We start from the raw sequence: 22,475 nt of genomic DNA, 5'->3' as shown, positions 1-22,475 counted from the left end.
TCTCTTGTTCTGCTGCACATCTTGCAAAGCCTTCCGCCATCTTCATCCTGGTCGCGGGGTACATTTGTGTGCCATGTTGATTGCCTTGTAGGAGATGCAACAGATCTTGAAGGTGATGGGGGCAGGCAGAGGGAGCCAGTGGATTATTTGAAGTGTATTTATTCAATCCCAGCTTTAAAAGAATTGGGTAAGGGAGGGCGGAGCTGGCAAAATGCCTCTACACGTAGCTCCACGGAGTTTGTAAAAAACTCTGTGAAGCTCCGCTCCGCTCCTTCCCCCTCCCAAATTCTTTAAAAATGATAAAAGAAGGCACTTACTTGCGAGTCTGCCGCCTCCCCTGCCTGGCCGCTCTCCCTCTTGCTCCTCACACCCTTCTTCATTGAAAAAAACCACTACATTGTGCGTCTTGCGCATACGCACTCGCAAGACGTACAGCGTAGTGTTTTTTTCAATGAAGGAGGATGCAAGAGGAGCAGGAAAGAGAGTAGCCAGGCAGGGGAGAGGGCTGACACGCAGATAAGTGCCTCCACACTTTTAAAGAATTTGGGAGGGAGGAGGCAGCGGCTAACTCCACTCTGCCACGGAGGTGGAGTTTTGCCTACCTCCACGTTTTCAATGGAGCGCAGAGTAGGCAAATCTCTGCAAACTCCACCTCCGTGGCGTAGCGGAGTTAGCCGCTGCCTCCTCCCTCCCAAATTCTTTTAAAAATGTTAAACAGAGGCACTTATCTGCGTGTCAGCCATCTCCCCTGCCTGGCCGCTCAGGGTTAATTAGAAGCAAGGCGGGTGCAGTCTGGGCAGAAATATATGACTGTTCCTGTTAGTACAACATATCCTGGCAGTTCAAAATCAAAATTCAAATATAACTTTATTACAGCAAGGCCATAAAAGTTTCCCATAAAATACAATAAATGTGCACTTATAAAAGTACAACTCATAAGTGAGGAAGTGTCACAAATAGCAGCCTGAAACCTATTAAAGCATAAGTTATTCGAAAATTGCTCACATGCAATTAAAAATGAAACAGACTTCGGAATCTGATACAAAGCCAACTTCCAGCATGTCACAGTAATAAAATCAACAGTAAAATCATACTCATTAAATGGCAATTCTTTGTGTCGCCTACATCAAACCCAGACATGTTGCTACTGCACGGGCATACAATGAGGAGGAATCCTGGCAGTTCACTCGGCCACAATAGGTCGCTTTCTGTCTCTACAGGTGATTTGATGGAGTCCTACCCCCCTGCCCCCTGCCTGCCGTTCCCTTCACTCCAGGGTAATATTAAGACGTCTTGAACTCGCTAGGCTGGCTTCGTGGCGGGGGCGACTGTGCTGTTGTTCAATCTGACCTTTATCAAGCAAACCCTTGCTGCACCGTGCTGAGAGCCCATTACCATGAGGCGATAGAGTTCAACACCAGACTGACTGTGTGAATATGGCGCTTGCAGCTCCGCGGAGGTGTCCACGTCATTGCAACTGTATTACCATGGCGAAGTCCCTGGCCTGACAGGTAAGGGTGACATTGAATACACTTCCAGTGTCACTTAGTTAAAATACTGACCCAGCCAGCCTCCAAATGTCGCACTCCAAGATTGCATTAACACCGAGTGGTCCACCTAGTAATGGTCTGCTTGAATGCCACTGCACAGCATCATTTGAGTAAGTACTTTGGGTCGAACCACACCACTCCCAGCTTCTCCACTGGCTTCTTTGCACTTCCCAGATGAGGGTATGAGGATTGCACCGGTGCAGAGTACCTGCGTGGTGGTAGATACTCCTGGCTGATTGCACATAGGGCTCAATCGCATCAACCCCACATTTCTGTCTGCTTCTCTGTGATTTCTGTAACTGAGATGAAGGCATGAGAATTGCGCCAGTGCAGACTGCCTGCGTGGTGGTAGATACCCCTGACTGATTGCACATAGGGTTCAATTGCATCACCCGACTCTTCTGTCTGCTTCTCTGTGCTTCTGTAACTGAGATGAAGGCATGATGATTGCGCCAGTGCAGAGTACCTTCGTGGTGGTAGATAGACCTGGTTGATTGCACATAGGGTTCAGTTGCATCACCGACTCTTCTGTCTGCTTCTCTGTGCTTCTGTAACTGAGATGAAGGCATGAGGATTGCGCCGGTGCAGAGTACCTTTGTGGTGGTAGATACTCCTGGCTGATTGCACATAGGGTTTAATTGCATCACCCGACTCTTCTGTCTGCTTCTCTGTGCTTCTGTAACTGAGATGAAGGCATGAGGATTGCGCCGGTGCAGAGTACCTTCGTGGTGGTAGATGCCCCTGGCTGATTGCACATAGGGTTCAATTGCATCACCCGACTCTTCTGTCTGCTTCTCTGTGCTTCTGTAACTTTGATGAAGGCATGAGGATTGCGCCGGTGCAGAGTATCTTCGTGGTGGTAGATTGACCTGGTAGATTGCACGTAGGGTTCAGTCGCATCAACCCCACTCTTCTGTCTGCTTCTCTGTGCTTCTGTAACTGAGATGAAGGCATGAGGATTGCGCCGGTGCAGAGTACCTTTGTGGTGGTAGATACTCCTGGCTGATTGCACATAGGGTTTAATTGCATCACCCGACTCTTCTGGCTGCTTCTCTATGCTTCTGTAACTGAGATGAAGGCATGAGGATTGCGCCGGTGCAGAGTACCTTCGTAGTGGTAGATGCCCCTGGCTGATTGCACATAGGGTTCAATTGCATCACCAGACTCTTCTGTCTGCTTCTCTGTGCTTCTGTAACTGAGATGAAGGCATGAGGATTGCGCCGGTGCAGAGTACCTTCATGGTGGTAGATACTCCTGGCTGATTGCACATAGGGTTTAATTGCATCACCCGACTCTTCTGTCTGCTTCTCTGTGCTTCTGTAACTGAGATGAAGGCATGAGGATTGCGCCGGTGCAGAGTACCTTCGTGGTGGTAGATGCCCCTGGCTGATTGCACATAGGGTTCAATTGCATCACCCGACTCTTCTGTCTGCTTCTCTGTGCTTCTGTAACTTTGATGAAGGCATGAGGATTGCGCCGGTGCAGAGTATCTTCGTGGTGGTAGATTGACCTGGTAGATTGCACGTAGGGTTCAGTCGCATCAACCCCACTCTTCTGTCTGCTTCTCTGTGCTTCTTGTATCCACGACAAAGGTGCAGTAACTGCACCTGACGCAGGAAAGGTCTCTTTCAATTTCCTGCAAAACCTGATTAGTGGAGTAGGCAGTTTAATACCCTCTCTTGCTGATAAGGCAACATTTGAAGCCCCTGCCTCACCCTACTTTTTAAGGAGATTTCACTGTTATGATGCAGGCAACACCAGTAGATTGTAAATAAATTAGCTATATTTATAATTTATCTTGGCAGGAGTCAGCTTGCAGAATTGACGATTTCAACAACCTTAGTTTTGGAATCACTATTCTATTTCACGGGTTGCATTGATTGACCCTTGACTCCATATATTAATTTTTGGTTCTGGTTACTTGGAACCAGATGGGTCACCAAGACATGTTTCGCTTCCATGGGCTATATGAAGCAAGCAATCTTTTTCAAGACTGAAAGCAAGGCACAAGTAAGGGCTGTATTATAAGTCATACAACAGTACTAACCTCGTGACTACACAGCAGCTCACACCCTGTGTAATGCAACAATCTGAAATTCAGCAAAGAAACAAGGAACCTTCTACGGTAAACGAAAACTCGTTTTTTAGGTCTCGCCTGGCGTAGACTGCGCGCCTGCGCAGTCTTGCTGGCGAGATTTAATGAGATGGGGTATTTTCTGTAAGGGGCATTAAGCCCCGCCCCTCTTTTCCATTGGCCGGCGTCACCGTTTATGCTAAAACGTGGCCAGCCATTGGAAAAGAGGTGTCGGTGACGTCTTTGCTCGGCTTTCTGAGCCGTCCCATTTGGACGGGCTCGTCTGCCTTCCTTCTGCCGTGAAAGGTTTCTTATCTTTATGGGGCCAAACACATGGCCACATAAAGATAAGAAACCTTTTGGTAGGCGAGGCGGTCCAAGTGGGACGGCAGAAAAAAGCAAAACGAAAACGTCATCGCGAGCTTGTTAGCCCTGCTTTCAGTGCCCACAACAAGGCGTGATTGCTTGTTTTCTTCCTTAAGGCTATTGAAACACTTTGACTGCTATTACGGATGGGAACCACTAGATGGCATTCCTCCCGTAACATGGTCCACCGGCTGCTCACTGCCACGGAGAGAGCTTGACTCTGCCGTGCTGTAGTGTTCTGTTTGTCAGGAAGTGCGCCTTATGCCCTTGTGCCTCCACGTGTGTCTGTGTGTGAGAGAGCTTACCCCGGCCGTCCTGTAGTGATCTGTTTGTCAGAGTGTGCGCCTTGTGTCACTGTGTCTCTGAGTTAGCTGGTATCCATGATTCCGTCTTGAGAGGCAGCCAGCCCCGCGTCTTTGCTGCTTCCAAGGCTTATTTCTGTGCGCATGGAAGCCCAGCAGGTGCTCGAGGCCGCACATGCGAGTGTGTTCATTCTGCGCAGCGGCGGCGGGTGGACTCAGTCCAGGATTACCTCACGAGACGTGTCCGTGTTCAGATGTCACACGGAGAGGTGGGAGCGCTAATAAGGAGGGCATCGATGCTGTGATCAAAGGGGGGGGGGCGGGGGTTCGAGGAGGGGGGAGTAGAGAGTCGGGGTAGACCACAACAAACCATGTAAAGCAGATGGTCTTTGATATGCAACTCATGCGAAAGCAAAGAGAAATGCATAACCTACACCCACTGAATGTATTTATTGGCTTTAATGCCTTTACAGTTCAGTCATCATGCAAGGTGGCTGTGAGAAACACAGTGTTTTTTGCAGCTGCCACACTGCAAGCTCTTATTAGCATCTTACCCGCGCTAAACTAGTCAAGTTATAAGCATCTAAGCACTAAACTCTATACCTCAAGGGTCTGGTAAGATTAAATCAACAAGATTAGTTCTATTTCATAAAAGGGAGAATAGTGTTAACCTTTCGCAGTGCTACATGTAGTCGTTCTACAGGCTACCTGTTTGACAAAAACCCTGCCCTCCTCGGTTCTACGAGTTGTAGATGTGCATGAGTTCTCAGATGCCCAATTCTTTCCTTGTACAGAAATGCAGTAGCCGTGCTTTTCCAGATGCCTACTCACATGCATTCACTTTGCTTTATTTATCCACCCTTGGGATACCTTGTCCAATGTATCTTCGTCGCTGAGTAACAGTGAGGTGCATGTCTTGCACATATCTGAAGTGCTTCATTATATGAAAAGGAAATGGAGCCTAAGGTAAACTTATAGAACTCTCACCTGAGGCCCTTTAGATAATGAAGTTTAGAAAAAAAGATGACATGATGTTGCCTACTAAGGGGAATGGGATTTTGAGGGGTTTGTACGTCTGTTGTCACATGTCAGGAGCTCACAGAGGCCCACAGACTGTTCTCTATCCAAAACCCACCCCAGGGCATCGTGTAGGTGTGTCTGTCTGTGCAGTCCATCATTCTTTTTCAAGGGTTTGAAAAGTACATTCAGTCTTGTGAAAATAAAGACTGTTATGTTGAAGATGGAGAACCCCCAAAATAGGTGTTGAAACAAGGGTGGCAGCGTTTTGTTTTCACCTGACATCCTCGTTTTGTTTTGTTTTTTTGCGAGAAAGCCAACAAACAAACGGATGTACTTGTGCGCTGTACTTGCAAAGTCCACGTGATGTGCCACAGAAGTATTTAAACCCTCTGTATGTTGCGTTAAGTATATTCTCAGCAGTAGGACTCAATACAATGACTCATGTCTTCAGCCCATACCCCTGTGCCATCTGTTATTTGAATAGAGGCCGTGCCCCCTAAATTCAATTGCCCCGTGCCACCTGTTGATGCAGACACCCCTTGTTTCTTAAAGCCTAGAAAGAGCCCAGCTCTGATTTGCACTTCGGTTGTACTTTTACTTCCTTCAGTAGCAGTTTCCTTCCTATTCTTTGCCGTAACCGGGCAGTGTGCAGTGCTCTTTTCAGGGCACTTTTTAATCTAAAAGCTACTTCTGTAATCCCTGATGGAACTTGAGACAGAGCATGCATGGAGATCTTCACAGATTCTATGGACAAATTCAGCTCGATTTCCTTTTGATGGTTGTAGAACGGCCAAGTCTGTGAATTAACAGATTCGGGGGTGGTGTGCTTGCGTCATGGATAAGCACTACTAAAAATATTACTTTATTGCTACAATTCCATGAAGGAGAGCTAGTTGTTGCCCAGCTTAGTCTGCCACTAATTAAGCCAGTGTTTGGGCTCTGATCCCATTTTGCTCCTTCTTGACTTGAGCAAGTTGTGTGACCCGTGTGCTCTTTCTATTTGCCAAACTAGTGGGCATCTAAAAATACCATCCAACGGCTTGTGTTTAAGTTCTGTAATAAACACATACACAGGGATGAGAAAGAAAGTACATATCTTGAGAAATGTGTACTTCTCCAGTGTTCTCTTAACTGTATATTCTTTTCACTATGTAACCCCCGCTCATCTCTTTTCAGTTACAACTCCTTTTTCAAGAAGAGAAGTTGACTTTCCCTTTGCTTCAACACAAACTGCTGGATCTTTACGCAGTCCCAAATAAATATACAGGGCACAAGTCCTACAAAAAGAAGCGGGGGGACTGACAATATGCAAATGACCTCATGACGTCACGTGTTGAACGTGTCCCGGTGTCTGAAAATGACACCGGGACACGTTCACCATAGTTCTTTGGGGCCCCGGCAGGGGGGGACGGCGTCCACCTTGTGAAAAGAGTGGGGGGACGCCGTGTACCTGCGTGTACCCTCGACTCGAGCCCTGTAAATATATTTATATATATATATATATACACACACACACACACACATTACAAGGTTTTAAATACGACAACAAGGTTGTAGCTTACTGGATCCTATTGCTGATTAATAATGAATCAAGACGCCACACGTGTTTGCTGATCGTGAAAAGCACATGACTGGTGTTGCATCTGACTGCTGCAGTAGGGTTTTATGACAAGTGCACAACCCTCTGTACCAGTCTGATGCTAGTGTGGGTGTGAACATATAAACGGCATGCAGCGCGTGGACTGTTTGCAGATTCTACAATCTCCAGTCCTGTTTCCTCCTACTTTGGAAATGCTGTTTATTGTGTTATGCCATCAGCGGTGGTACAAATGATGTCATATGTAAGTTATCACTGAGTATGTATCATGCTGTCTCTGGCACTGCAGTGTAAAGTGGGCGTGTAGCATCTTTAAAAGACAAACTCTGGGTTCCATCGTCACTTTAAGTTCCCCTCGACTGTGGGCTTTGCATGGATCTGGTCACATTCCTTCTTGGTAGGGAACCCGAGTAAGCTCTCGACTGAAGCTTTCTCACTATGGGTTTTATTGTGTCACACCATGGCAAATGATGAGAGGAGTTGGCCTAACGGCTAGGGTGGTCAACCTCAAATCTGGGGAACTGGGTTCCAGTCTTGGCAATGACGCTGAACATCCTGTGATACTGGGCAAATCACTTAACCTCCCTGTGCCTAACAAAAACAAGCATTGGCATAGCCAAGAGGTCTCGCCTTTGGGACCTTATAAGTGTTTAGTTATCTAGCACAATATCCTTGGTGCAACAACATCAACTGTTGCATGGCTAAACACTTATAAGGTCCCAAAGGCAAGACCTATTGGCTATGCCAATGCTTGTTAGTATTTGTTTGTAAATTAATATGATTTAAAACAGGGACAGAGCCAAGTTGATGGGCCTAAGTGATCATTGTTTTTTATTCAATAAAATAGTTAGTTGACCTCAGAAAAATGAGTTTTATTTCTAACAGCCAAAACTAACTTTTATATCATTTTCTCAGAACTCATATCAGCCAAAACTGTTATATGTGAGTCCTCTAATCTGAAAGTGTAGTTCTAGTAACAGTTCTACAGGACTAAGTTTGTTGAAACATTTTGGAGAGACCTTTGTGGCCCACTATGCAGGTAAGACTACATCGTAGGTATCACTGTGATATTATGTTTGATCTAAGAAATTGCTCTCTAAGACACTGATATATTGTAAAGTAAGACTTACAATTCTTGATAATGCCAGCCCCTGTAGCAGTCATGAAACAGGGTGTGTTATTGCAGGAAGCGTGGTGTGATTATTGGGCATCATTGCATCTTCACCATCTGATGAGTTAGGAGCAATGCTTGTAAAACAATGGATGAAAGGGATTAAGATTTATTTACAATAATGTCAAGTTTAATTAGTGTGCTATAACATGCCTTGGGGCGATTAGTGCAATCTATCGATAGTTGGGGGAAAAACCTCTTTTATGGCGAGTAGAGGTGCGCACAAGTGGATCAGGAGTGTTAAGATGGAAGTGTTTCAATATGGTGGCCATATCAGGAGTCAAGTGAGAATCGGCGTATTGCCTACATCCAAGCAGTGCTACTCTGCAACTGCAACACTTGAACCGATTGGTTTAAAGTAAGATTTAACCAGACATCTTTAAAATATGGGTCAGAAAGTATCAAACTTATGGAACTGTTTCTATTGGATTATTTCAGAACAGGACAGTGGTCTGCAGAGTTGATCATTTATTCCTGGTCCTAAAGTAGTGAGGACGTCCTTGTGAGAAGTTGCCACGGAGCACTAGTTCCTACCTACACCATCTTGGTAGGTCAACACACCTGCTAAGCAAATGGCCATATGATCATTAAACTCAGCTTCATCAGTTGATGTCATGGAGACAATCAAATGGGAAAAAATGGGGTTTTGTTTTGGGGAAGTGAGGTGGACTTTCAACAGGGAATGGTGGCAGCGTCGTCATCGACATAATCAAAGTCCAAATTGTTGTACTACTTTCTGTATAAAATGATGACCCTCATGGAATTTAGTAGTCAATCAGAATTTTTGGTTTCTGTTTCTTGACCTTTGCCTGCAGAAGAGTTAAATGGTCCATTTGCCTCTGTCTTAACTGCACGATTTTGGATGGGCCTTTTTTCCTGAATGAATATGATCACTACCCCTTCTGCTTTCCTATGATTTTTTTCATTTTGGTCACAGTTCCTTTTCTTCAGATAAATTATCCTTTTAGGAAATGAATTTCTGGGTGGCCTGGAGTCTAGTAGATGCGTATAGACCTCAGTTTGTGTTCTGCTGGTGATGTGTACGGCTTTGTTTGAAGTTGGTTGCTCTTGATGTAGCTCAGCAGATGTAGGAGCTGCACCAGCCTCCTTTTGGATGGAGAAGGGCGCAAACTCCCAGTTCTCGGTCCTTCACTGCATCTATAATGATAAACATCTTGCGATGATAAGTAGATCGCATGGGTGCGATACTTTTAAGAACTGCAGCTGAAGGCAACACTTTTCGTTATCAACATTTTTGCTGGATTTAGTAACCGTAGTAAAACGATGCTAGTGTTAATAAAAAAAATGATAGTTATAATATGAATGGGTCTATTAATCATAGTAACTAATGTAAAGGTTATATCGGTGATAATGCCAGTAAGGGTTGTAGAAATCTTAATATTAACACTAATTATATAAAAACGTAATAGGATGATAGCAATCTGCCGCAATACTCCCAAAGGGTAAAATCTAAACATGTCTTGAGCATTGGTGAGGTATTTGGGGTAATAATGGAATTTTAAGTTGTAAACATTGTGAAGAGTGTTCCAGTCACGTGAAGGGGGCGCCCCATGTTTCTTTTCTGCTAGGACCTCCAACCTCTCCAAGGCCTGTTTTCTGCTGAAGGTTTGAGAATATTTTAAGTTCCGTTTGTTGGACAGAACTCTGTACTTTGTATGCGAGGAGTCGGACCAAGTCAATAGGACCACAGGCAGTCCTGGCAATACTTTAATATAGCGATGGTCGCCGACAGCTGGTCTGGTGCCTTGCTGGTGATCTTGCAGCGGGTGCCTGTACAATAATCCTTGTACAGAGACTTGAGATTTGTTGCTCAAGGGTACATGTTCTTTGGGGTGCATTCATTTTACGGAAGGTAGTCGTGGACGTAGTTAAGTGCAGTAGGCTCTGCAGATCTAGGCTTTGCAGATGTAGGCTCTGCAGATGTAGGCTCTGCAGATGTAGGCTTTGCAGATGTAGGCTCTGCAGATGTAGGCTTTGCAGATGTAGGCTCTGCAGATGTAGGCTCTGCAGATGTAGGCTCTGCAGATGTAGGCTCTGCAGATGTAGGCTCTGCAGATGCAGGCTCTGCAGATGCAGGCTCTGCAGATGCAGGCTCTGCAGATGCAGGCTCTGCAGATGTAGGGTCTGCAGATGTAGGCGTTGCAGATGTAGGCGTTGCAGATGTAGGCGTTGCAGATGTAGGGTCTGCAGATGTAGGCGTTGCAGATGTAGGCGTTGCAGATGTAGGCGTTGCAGATGTAGGCTCTGCAGATGTAGGCTCTGCAGATGTAGGCTCTGCAGGTGTAGGCTCTGCAGGTGTAGGCTCTGCAGGTGTAGGCTCTGCAGGTGTAGGCTCTGCAGATGTAGGCTCTGCAGATGTAGGCTTTGCAGATGTAGGCTCCAGCTTTGCAGATGTAGGCTTCCATGTCATAAAGGCATTCATTGCCCCAGGCTGGCTCACTCATCGTTTGGCTGTAGACACATCTAGGTGGGTCCACGGTGTTTTATCGAATGTCAGAATACTCAGTAAGAACTATTATTTGACAAGTTGACGTTTAGGCAAATGATATTGAAAGAACAAATTAACAAAAGAAGGAACAACAAATACTAATTGAAAACTTCAGCCTGACATTCGTCATTGGTAAAATATATCCATTTAGCTATACTATGTGTGTTTTGTAGCCCTCAGACCTGGATATTGAACATATTTGGAAAAGTCTGGTTCTATTGCTAGAATGTCGAGGTCTGAGTCAGAATTTCCAATGAGTTTGTGGCACTAAGGACGGGCACAGATTAACTTGACTTCTCCTGAAGCATCCAAGCTCTATCTAACCACTCGTGGCAACAGAGCACGCTTAAAAGCCAGTCCAAGACCTCTTGGTGCTAGTGTCGGCATCCCTCCCGCGGTCGGAACTCTGTAAAGTGTGGCCTCCTCTCATGAGTGGGACTGAGAATAAACCACCTGGAAGCCAGAGGGAGACGACACGAGCTCCCCTTGACATACATGCCAACATTTTACAGGACGAAAGTGAGAGATCTAAAAAAAAAGGAATGTATTTTCCAATTGACTTCTATTGAAGCAGAGGCAGATTCGGGCGGGAGACACCCAAAAAAAGCTATTTCTGTCTTCAGAAATCGTGAGTCACCCATCTAAATCGGGTCTATTGGCATGTATGCCTTTAACATGGGGGCAATCATATTAGTGTCCAAATCAATGGCTTCCATAGATTATAGTGAGTGGAAAACGTCACTTCCTTTAAGAGTTCTTACTCTTCTGAATAACCTGTTTTTTGCACTAAACTTTCTTCCGCGTTTATGCACCTAGATTGTGTTTCTGACACTTCCAAGTTGGCGCTATGTTATCTGTTTTGGAATCATTCTGGGCAGTAGGAATACACCGGGCAATATATCTAATGACTAAGGGCATAAATTAGATCTTAGCAAACGGGCTACTCTGTCACAACTGTGACGGATATCCCATTCGCCGAAATAAAATCCCATAGGTTATAATGCGATTTATATTTCGGCAGGCGGGATATCCGTCATTGTTGTCCGCCAAAATCTTAATCAGGACCTAACTTTTCGCTTTTTTCTCATTACTTGGAATATCAACTTATGTTTTCATCCAAAATTCGAAAGAGGTTCTCATGTTTAGGTAAGGAATGTTATGACTTTATTTCTCAAAGTTGTACCTGAAGCTCTTCCGTCACGCTCTGGGATTTATTTTCAAGCCGTTGAGCACTCTCCCCTTTTAAAAATCAGTAAACAAGTATTGGCAAAACAAACCGGTCTGGGCTGTGGCAGGTCTCCAATGTTTTTAATTTATTTAGATATTTATTTTTCAAACATATCCAAAGGACATGAGAATTGCAAAAGGCGTAAAAATGTTTTTAAAATACCACTTTCCAAAGGTGAGGTGCATATTCGCTGCAAAATGTTTTTTTACAAAAAAGAGAACTATTGCAAAAATAACTATAAATAACATCAAATGAAAGCAGAATTTGGTCTTCCAGTCTGTCAATGAGAACTACTTTTAAGGTGGATGTGCACATGTGCAAAAGGTGTTTTGGGTCAATCACAGCTGTTAGCTGTGGTGGGTGGAAGCAAAATGTGAAGAACACTTGAACAAATCAGCCGATGAATAGTGCTGACGGCTCCTTTGTGTTTGTGTCTGCGTATGTATGTACATATATATATATATATCCAACCAGAATCGCTCCTTGTGAGACCACGGACCCGTGGAGGGTGGTGTGTGCTCCGGAAGAGCACCCGGTATTCAAAATTCCTATCCGTCAAAATTGCGATAAAACACACTCTCAGGCTCCAGAGTAAATACCAAGTGGGATGTTTATTTCCACGCTACGCGTTTCGGCCAAACAGCCTTGTTCGCAATTTTGACGGATAGGAATATATATATATATATATATTTTTTTTTTACATATATATATATTTTTTATTTTTATGTTATTAAAGATGAGTCTGGTGAGACAGCTAAAGCTGTCTCCAGGGCAGACTTAAAAATCCCTACAGGTATTTCATGACTCGCAATAATGTCAAAGAACATTGTGAAATCCCCTTTGAGGTGTGAGATTTAAGAGTGTATGATTCTTTGGGTCGCATAGTACTAATTATTTGTTAACTTCTAGGACAAAAACATTTCTATGCTTGGCCCTATTTTAAATTTTGGAACAGACAGAGCATTACTTCCATAAATCATAATTACTCAGTCGGCATGGTACCGGTTTCCTTTTTCGGGTGTATCTTGATCCAGAATCTTAATGAAGCTTCCTAGGGTTTGGTTTTAAATTTGAGATTTGTCCATGATACAAATATAAAAAAAAGCTGTTAATGAGTGAATTATGGATCAAGTCTTCTTTCCAAAAAATGCCTTCTTCCGCCTTTCTGATAAATTGATCTTGAATCTTTCTAGGAGCGATCTGAGTGATCTTGTCCCGGACGAAATTATGTCAAGCGGGGGTGTGGAGGACGATGTCCCTCAGGGTGAGCGGAAGACCGTGACTGATTTCTGCTACTTGCTGGATAAATCGAAACAGCTCTTCAACGGCTTGAGGTCAGTGAATTGATGATGCCCCACAAGGCTCACCGCGAACGATGCTCGCTTACCTGCTTGAGAGCACAGCCAGCGACACCGCGAACGATGCTCGCTTATCCGCTTGAGAGCACAGCCAGCGACTGCCCGTAGACCAGAGAAGCTGCTTGAAAACATGTTGACACATTTGTATAGTTTTAAGAGCTTTTGTACTGTTGTTGAGCTGGCATCTGGTTGTGTTACTGTGATGATCATTGCATATTCTACCTGTGATGTTAACTGTCTATCGCCATCAGTTGCGCAGCAAATTCATGAAGATAGATTTTAAGGTATTGTGAAAGTTTCCTATTTAAATAGAATGAGGTATCTAAGGAGAAACTCGCATAAAGATAGCTTCTTTAACGGGGAAATAGAAAAACATTTTTTTTTAAAGAAATATATGATCGCCAAATCTAATATGCATCCATTGTGCAGTAGCCACCAAAGAACGCTTTCAAACTGTGCTACATCACTGCTGTACACTTGCATAGTTATCTGGGGTGCTGGTGCACAGTAAAAGTTGAAAGACATATTCCACATAAATAGCTGTTTTAATATTTTTTCTTGTGGCTTTGTTTTCTGTGAATGTGTTAGGCGTCAGTACAAGGGCGATCTGTGGTTCCATGTTAGCTGTAGAAATGTGTACTATCATGTATTCTTACACCAAGCATTTGCAAAGCCAATACATTTTGCATTTGCAAGATCTATTGGCTTTGTCAATGTTTTCTTCCATGCTGTACAGTAGCACAAGCTGCTGTGCAACATGGCTTATAATAAAAAAAAGAAAATGTTAAAAATGTTATTGTGCGGCCACAATTGACTGCGCCATAGCACTATTTTTCCCCCTTTGTCATGTTGCACAGCAGCCATGCTGCTGTGCACTATGTCTTAGACGAGCACGCGGTGCATCAAGAGGGGCAAGCAATATGAGGAAGGAGAGTGGGTGCAAAGAACTGACAGTGGAGGGTGGGGTAAACAGAACGGACATCTGGAGGAGGGCGGGGTTTGGGTGAAAAGAACGGTATGGTCAATCCAAGCATTATTATTGTAATCTGACTTTGTACCCATGTGCCCATGTAAAGAGCTCCGGTGCACATGGCCTCTGTTTGTACACTATAAAAACTGCAACAAAAACAAATGTGTCATTTGGGAGGCTGTTTTGTAATCTCGTGTTCTGATGTTGAGACTTCAAAAAGTATCCCATGCTGGATGGAGGCCAGGGAGAGGCGTCATTGGCTGCAGTATAGCCCATTCAGCCCCACATGTTTTCTTTCCCTTCATGGATTATTTATGTATTGAGAATTTGTGAAAAGTAAGAAATGGTAAGGCTACACTGAATGACTTTGAATGTAGAATCTGGAATGGATTGTAATGGTCAGCGAAATGATTCTTAAGCTGGACGCCGGCTAAGTGACAACGTTTGAGAAACCGGATAGCAGTGGACGGTGTGGGTGGTGGTGGAAACATGGGTGCAGCAATGGAGAGTTACGTTTGGACATGTCTCTGTAAGAGTGCGTGCCCAAAAGTAACAAAAGAGTACCTGCAGTAGCCTGCAGCCTGTGGAAGGGCTCTGGCCACAAGAAGCAGTACTTGCTCCAAGATCCATGGCACTGACCAAGACTGGATGCCCAGGAGGAAGCTGGAGGCAAGGAAGAGGCGCTGACCTATAGGAAGCAGGCAAACAAGAGTGGCATTGGAGCTAACCTGTGGTAAGTAGAGGTAAGTAATGGGTGGGCTCTAAGCCCCCTTTTAACTATTGTTTTTTTCATTACAAGAGATTTCACAAGTGCTGTGAGGGCGGAACCTAAAATTCACTGTTATAGAAATGTAAACACAAAATGGAGGTTCACTTATCAGCCCACAGTGTCCCCTTGACAGTTATATATATGTAAGAGCGCCTGTCAGGTGAAAGACCCTGTACAAGCTATTCCCTTAATAACAAATGTATTGACTATGGGTGAGAGGACCTTTGGGAAAAGGATCCAGATGTTCTTAAGCACCGTTATCCAATACCATGGGGCCGGTGGTATAAGTGGTTATCAGCTGGAGGAAGGCTCAAGTCCCTACAGGGCTTCAGCTGACACAAAGTATCTGTAACCAGGGGGGATTTTCTGTGGTGCCGTGGCACAGTCTTAGTTGTAGAGGGGCATGATATGGAGAATCCAATTGTTCAATTCGAGGTAGAAATCAGTGACAAGTCAGCCATGGTCAATGTAGGGGTGAGAGAGAAGCTAGGTGGTGATTTTCTGGTGGGGAGTGATGTGATTGCTCTTGGTTTAGTGCCAGGATTCTGCTTGGCTTGGACCACATCAGCTGTATTGACCAGAGCACCGTTTACACATCAATCTCAGGAAGAGACTGGGACCATCCCAGAATTGCAAGGTTTGGAGACGGGTAGTGAGGAGATCAGGCCAGCTTGTGGGAGGCACATCCTGTGCCATTTTAGTCCTTAGTTCAGTGCGATAGGAAGATGAGATATCCGACGTGGACAAGGTGTTGCAGTTTTGATTAGTGCCAGAGTCACAGAATTTGTTAGCTTCTGGAGAACCTACCCGGGAGGAATTCTGCTAGGAAAAATAAGAGTTTCCTACAATTGTGGGACTTTGGAAGGAAACCCAAACAGGTCAGGAAGGGAGTGGTTTGAAGGCATTATGTTGACTGGGTTGCCTGGGAAAATGGACCTCCATATAGTGAGCCCTGGAATCCTAACCCAGCAGTCAGTAAGAGGGTCATGATTCGCCTAACGCACAGGAATTTCATGTTGTCACTGTCCCACAAAGTGTCCTTAGCAGGATATTTGGGCATAAAAAAACCCAGGATAGGTTGGACTTTGATCTACTGTCCAGGAATGCTCAGAGACGCAGGGAGGTATGTAGAACCTGTCCTTCTTTCCAATTGAGTGGTAAGTCTGGAGGTAGGTGCCACTGCCACTCATCGGTGTTCCATTCAAATAAGTGGGCATTGACATTTGTCCGCTTGCCACCCCACCTCCAAACATCAAGGAGGAAGTATATCTGGATTAAGGTGAACCCTGCCACCAGGTCTCAAGAGGCTGTATCTCTGAGGAGCATGGTTGTGAAAGTAGTTGGAAGGGCACTCCTAGGGTTCTATTTGAGGGCTCGTTGGCTTGTCCAAGACAGTGGTTTATGACCCGGGAACAACTTTACCTCCTCTTTGGGAACAAGTTGGTGAGACCTACCACTTCTTTACGTCATTCCACCTGCAATAAAATAAGTTGGCAGAAATGTTTAACAAGACCGTTAAGAGTATTGTGGGAATGCTGTCAAGGAACCTCAGAAGGAACTGGGACCTGCCATGTCTTTTGTTTACCTATAGAAACATTCCACAGAAAGGAGTTAGATACAGTCCTTTGGAACTTATGCTTGGCACCTCTTGCGGGACCAATCATTGATCGTGTGATCAAGGCCTCTTCACCGAAACGAGTCGGGTTTGACTGATGCCAAAATACATAGATTGGATATCCTAAAGAAACTTGCCATATATTCTTTGGAGTGTGCCCCTTCTTCTAGATTCGGAAGTGATATATATATAATATATATATATATATATTACCTACTGGCGGTCGCCAGTAGGTAGTTATAGTTAGGACCACGTTTCCATAGGAAAACCTCAACATTCTATTTTGAATAACTTTGGCGCCGGTCGACGAATCCTCGCGAATTTCTCAAAATAGGTGGGGCGCTACGCTCCGCTCCTACCCTGAAAGTCTCGGGGGGATCCGTCAAGCGGGGGCTGAGATAAAAGGGGGGTCCCAAAACGCGTTTTTCCCATGCATTTTTCCATAGGACCTTTAGAACGAGCTACAGCCCAAACGGCTGAACAGAATTACTCAAAATTTGGCAGAGAGGTAGTCCCTAGGTCAAGGAAGTGCCTTTTGTAGGTTTGGTGTAAATCTGTTCAGTAGATTCTGAGAAAATAGCCTTTAAATCAATATATATATCTGAGCCCGCTTACGGTACGCTTACCGTACGCTTACGGTAAGCGTACGGTGGCGTGCGCGAGCGCGATTCTGATTGGCTCTTAGATCTTAGTAAACATTCGAATCGGCCGAAACCAGGAAGCGGCGGCCGCCATTTTGTGTATTTCACTCTGAAAAAAAAGAGTGAAAACAAGGAAAGGGGGCAATGAGGAGAGTTACAGACCCCCTTACATTTGTGAGGGGGTCAAAGAAGGACTGTAAAGTACAAAGAAAACATTTATTGATTTTAAAAAAAATCACGGGGTACGCGTACGGTAAGCTTACGGTAAGCGTACGGTAGAAAAAAAAAAAAAAAAATGAAAATCAGATTTAAGTGTTTAGATATTAGGGGGCTCTAAAAAGAGCTGTTGTGTTTATGAAATGATTTTTTAGTGGTACCTACAAGTAAGTACCGATGCAGAGTCTAAGGTTCAAGAGGAAGACTCTGTTCCCTTCATCATTGAAGTGCACACCATCTCCTCTATAAATGTCTTGTCATAACGCAAGTTGTTGTGGTAAATGGCACCCATACCATAGTCACGGAGGAAAGCAGAAACAGATTTGTTGACGTGCTTTCTTGCTTTGTCATCGCACCGCGTGCCCACCGTGCGTGCACGGCACTAACTGCGTAAAGTGGGCACGCGGTGCGCGAAGCGCACCGCGTGCTCACTGTGCGCGCACGGTGCGCGAAGCGCACCGTGCGCGCACGGAACGAACTGCGTTAAGTGGGCGCGCACGCCACGAATGGCGTAAAGTAACTTAGCATTTAAAAAACCGTACAAATTCACTGAAAAAACCATAGGTTTCACACACGTTATAGTTAGGAATTAGCATTTAAAAAACCTTGCAAATTCACTGAAAAAACCGTAGGTTTCACACATGTTATAGTTAGCGGAAATTTTACTGATAAAAAACCAATGAAATTCCCCCGTTATAGTTAGTGCAGGCAACTATAACTCACGCGACCGCAATCTTCTGCTGATGACATATGTGTCTTTATGAAAAAAAAATATTTGTAATATATGTATAGGTAAAAATGTATGGAAGAAGACATGGGCAAATAAGTGTCTAAATACAGTATTAGCATCAGCAGAGGATTGCGGTCGCGTGAGTTATAGTTGCCTGCACTAACTATAACGGGGGAATTTCATTGGTTTTTTATCAGTAAAATTTCCGCTAACTATAACATGTGTGAAACCTACGGTTTTTTCAGTGAATATATATATATATATATATATATATATATATATATATATATATATATACACATCCCTCTGTCATAACCCTACTCATACCAAGGGTGAGCCACCTTATTGAATGTTTGCCAGTGGTTTAAAAGGTTATATTTGAGAGAAACAAGGTTTTAACTGTGAATTAGTTACCATAATTCCCAGTTCTGAATCCTTGTAATAAAAACCCTTTCACAATGACAGTGCTGCTCTCAGAGTATTATTCAGCACACCTGACGAGTTCACTCTTTTATGCAAATTATTTCTTCCCAGTGTGTAAAAATAAACATTACAAAGTATCCTATCAGCAAGACGTTAGACCGTGCCACATTGTGCTATATATAATATGTACTGTTACAAGTCAAATTTAAATACAAAGGGAAGTCTCTAGTTTAAAATGTGCACTATTGTAGAAAATTACACTATAGAGTAGGTTTAACTACATCTATATATATATGTATAAATGGGCATATATATGTGTGTGTGTGTGTGTATATATATATATATATATATATATATATATATATATATGTAGTTAAACCTAATCTATAGTGTAATTTTCTACAAAAATACACATTTTAGACTAGAGAATTTCCTTTGTATATAAATTACACTACAGAGCAGGTATATATATATATATATATGTGATCAAGCCCACTGGATGGGCGAAACACGTCATCCACCATGCTGAGTGTCAGCTAATATATATTCCAGAGGTGTCAGTAGTAGCCAAATCCTCAAAAAGGAAATGGAAGGTGCACACGTTGTGAAGTCAATACGCGCACGTCGAAGTCTGTTCCAGAATTGCTTCTTTTATTCAATCAATCTTTTAAAACTGGCCCACAGCCAACACGTTTTGTTCCCGATTTTTGCCAGAGGGAACTTCGTCAGGGCTGTAACATTATGGACAGGACATAACATCAATAAAACAGCAACAAACATAAACAAGAGAGACATAAAAAATATCAGACGGCCCACAAATTCACATAACAAAACCTCACATAGATAGTGCATATATCATAGAAACATGTAGAGAGCATGTACAGAACATCACATAGTGTATATATCAAAGAAACATGTTTGCAGACAATTGGACGATCTAATATGGTGTTGCTCTATATCATGCTACCTTTAAGAACAAATGATTTATCCCTCTGTATATAAAACTTAGAACGTGTGTATGCGAAATATAAGTTTTCCTTTTGTGGGTTTTGTACATATTTTCTACATGTTTCTTTGATATATAAAAATCGGGAACGAAACGCGTTGGCTGTGTGCCAGTTTTAAAAGATTGATTGAATAAAAAGAAGCAGTTCTGGAACAGACTTCGACGTGCTCGTATTGACTTCACAACGAGTGCACCTTCCATTTCCTTTTTGAGAATATATATACACAAATAATATATATATGTAGGTTGAACTACATATATGTAGTTCAACCTACTCTATAGTGTAATTTTCTACAAAAATACACATTTTAGACTAGAGAATTCCCTTTGTATTTAAATTTGACTTGAAATAGTACATATTGCTGCATAAACCTAATTAGAAACATTAGCACATTATCCCCTACAAAAACACACATTTCTCAAAACATTGACAGACCTTTCTCCAGTCTCAAGCAAACAATGAATACTAAATGAATGGCACTCAATTTCTCCAACTCTTTCTAATAAGTACTAAAAACCAATTAATAAATCATGTCATATAAAAAATGCATTACATGAAGCATGTGTAATATTGCCACATATTGTTATCTTGGTGTTCAGATGACATTTATAAGTATCACTAGAACACCTTGATGGCAATATAGTCCGATGGCAATATTGGACCATATTACACAGCTACATGAGATGTATTCTCTTCGTCTCCCTCTATGTGTACATATAATATTGAAAATATAATTGAGAGTCAGGCTGCTATAGTATAGCACAGTAGTTCTTAACCTTTGTACTTCTGTGGACCCCCCACTTAATTGTTAGCGGAATCCAGAGAGCCCTACTGAATCATTATTGGAATCCATGCATCCCACCCCTCCCCCCCGCCAATCGAAACATAAGCCGCGGACTCCGACTTGAGCAATTCTGATGACTTGAACCTCAAAACAAAACACAAAAATGTAGAAACAAGCCTTCATCAAACAAATACATAAATGATGAAATATATTTGATTTAATTTACACACAAATTGTAAAAATATCAAACTTTTAATGGGGAGGTTGAGCTGTTTAAAATTCATTTGAGGCTACTCCTCACCAATGCTATATTCTGTTTGATGCACTTGCACTGCCCCCACGAATCAATCTGAGGATGCCATGTATATTTTAAGTCTCCAATATAATATTCCGTCACACTTACAGAGAGTTTTTAATATTACATATTGCTTCTTTATTTATATATTACTAATTAATCCGTAAATATTATTTAATTTCATAAGCAATCATGGAGCCCCTAAGTAGGCCTTGCTAACCCCCAGGGGTCCCGGACCACAGGTTAAGAACCACTGGTATAGCATGTTTATTTCCACTCTCTATATGGAGGCAGTAGAATGGATGCCTTACTAGGGCTACTGAGGTCATAGTTGACTTCCACATATGGGGATACTTTATTCCTTATAATAAATGTCAAGGCTGCATAACCTCATAGTGGTGATAAACTAAAGAAAGGCTACTTTTCGTCAGCCTTCTCAATAGCCTCCTCTGATATTCAGCAACAGTGTACAACACTTTCCAGTAATAGGCTTAATTCTTCACACCCTGCAACAGCTCTGAGAAATGACGTGCTGGGCTCTGTGTGATGTTGCTAACTTTCTTGAAGAGTTGTCAAACATTGAAGGTGTTAATATGATCCTTCACAAGTCTGAATGCTATTTCGCTTCCAAAGCACCAACACACAGCACCTGGCCCCCTTCCCTTCCTAAGGGAACAAGATGGTAGTCAACCAATTAAGTGTTGCATTCATTGCGCTGTTTGTAGTGCAGAAGGGACAGCAGGCAACCGTCTGCGTTGTGACGGCACTGGAGCCACTGTATCGTTGGGCATTGTAAGCCTGAATGCTGCTGTCCTGGAGTATATGCTGGAGACATCTCACAAACTACTGCTTCTAAAACTCCACTGTCTTAGGTTAACTCCATCCCAAATATGGACTTAAGCATCACAAGAAGGTGACCTATGCAGGTGGGGCAGGAGTGCATAACACGAGGTTAGCGACCCTGTGGCTTCTTTACCAACCTTGTCATCTAGAGGAGCACACACTGATAATGACTGAGACCATGGGCTGTAGTCCACCATTCCCGCCAGACAAGCGGCTGCAGAAGCGATATCCTACGCCCCTAAATGCTCCTCTTGCCTTCATTTCGTGGATCCGCTGACCTCCAGTAGACCATCATAATCCAAGCAGATGATATTGCTCTTACTTCCTGGCTGTGGGCATGGCCAGAAGCGGGTGGAGTCTGCTTATATAAGAAACAGAACTTCCTTGTATACTTCAAGGAAGTGCCTCAAGTTTTTCAGCCACTTATGGCTCATGGGTGGAGTTTACTGGGGAAGGAACCATGTGGAAATCCCTAAATAAACAGCAACTTCCACTTGTTTATCAGAATCTGTTCAAATGATGGTCAGTAGTGCTGACCGGTCCATTCTTCAGAGGAGGCTGGTTGGGAACTCTAACCCAGGGATGAGGTTGGATTCTACTGAACATTGATCCCTCCCGCCTCCGCTGCCAGAGGATGGTGGTCAATAGTGCTGACCGGTCCATTCTTCAGAGGAGGCTGGGTGGGAACTCTAACCCAGGCATGAGGTTGGATCCTACTGAACATTGATCCCTCCCTCCTCCGCTGCCAGAGGATGGTGGTCAATAGTGCTGACCGGTCCATTCTTCAGAGGAGGCTGGGTGGGAAATCTAACCCAGGGATGAGGTTGGATCCTACTGAACATTGATCCCTCCCGCCTCCGCTGCCAGAGGATGGTGGTCAATAGTGCTGACCGGTCCATTCTTCTGAGCAGGCTGGGTGGGAAATCTAACCCAGGGATGAGGTTGGATCCTACTGAACATTGATCCTTCTCGCCTCCGCTGCCAGAGGATGGTGGTCAATAGTGCTG

At 43.6% G+C, this 22,475-nt stretch overlaps 1 protein-coding gene across 5 annotated transcripts in view; it reads left to right on the top strand.

The window, feature by feature from the left end:
• Positions 1–22,475, top strand: part of SCAI (suppressor of cancer cell invasion) — a 561,593-nt gene that overhangs the window by 261,969 nt on the left and 277,149 nt on the right. For 4 of the 5 annotated variants that reach the window (XM_085613779.1, XM_085613781.1, XM_085613780.1 and 1 more), the window contains one exon: positions 13,011–13,151. The exons of the other annotated variant lie outside the window; for it this stretch is intronic. In XM_085613779.1, the coding sequence (XP_085469905.1) occupies positions 13,045–13,151 (107 nt within the window). In that variant the 5' untranslated portion in view covers positions 13,011–13,044. The remainder of the gene's footprint in view (positions 1–13,010; positions 13,152–22,475) is intronic. 5 annotated transcript variants of the gene reach the window in all.

Source organism: Triturus cristatus, chromosome 1_2, assembly GCF_964204655.1.
Source record: "Triturus cristatus chromosome 1_2, aTriCri1.1, whole genome shotgun sequence".
Taxonomy (NCBI): Eukaryota; Metazoa; Chordata; class Amphibia; order Caudata; family Salamandridae; genus Triturus; species Triturus cristatus.
Note: the sequence above shows the minus strand (reverse complement) of the source record. Positions and strands in the feature narration are given on the sequence as shown.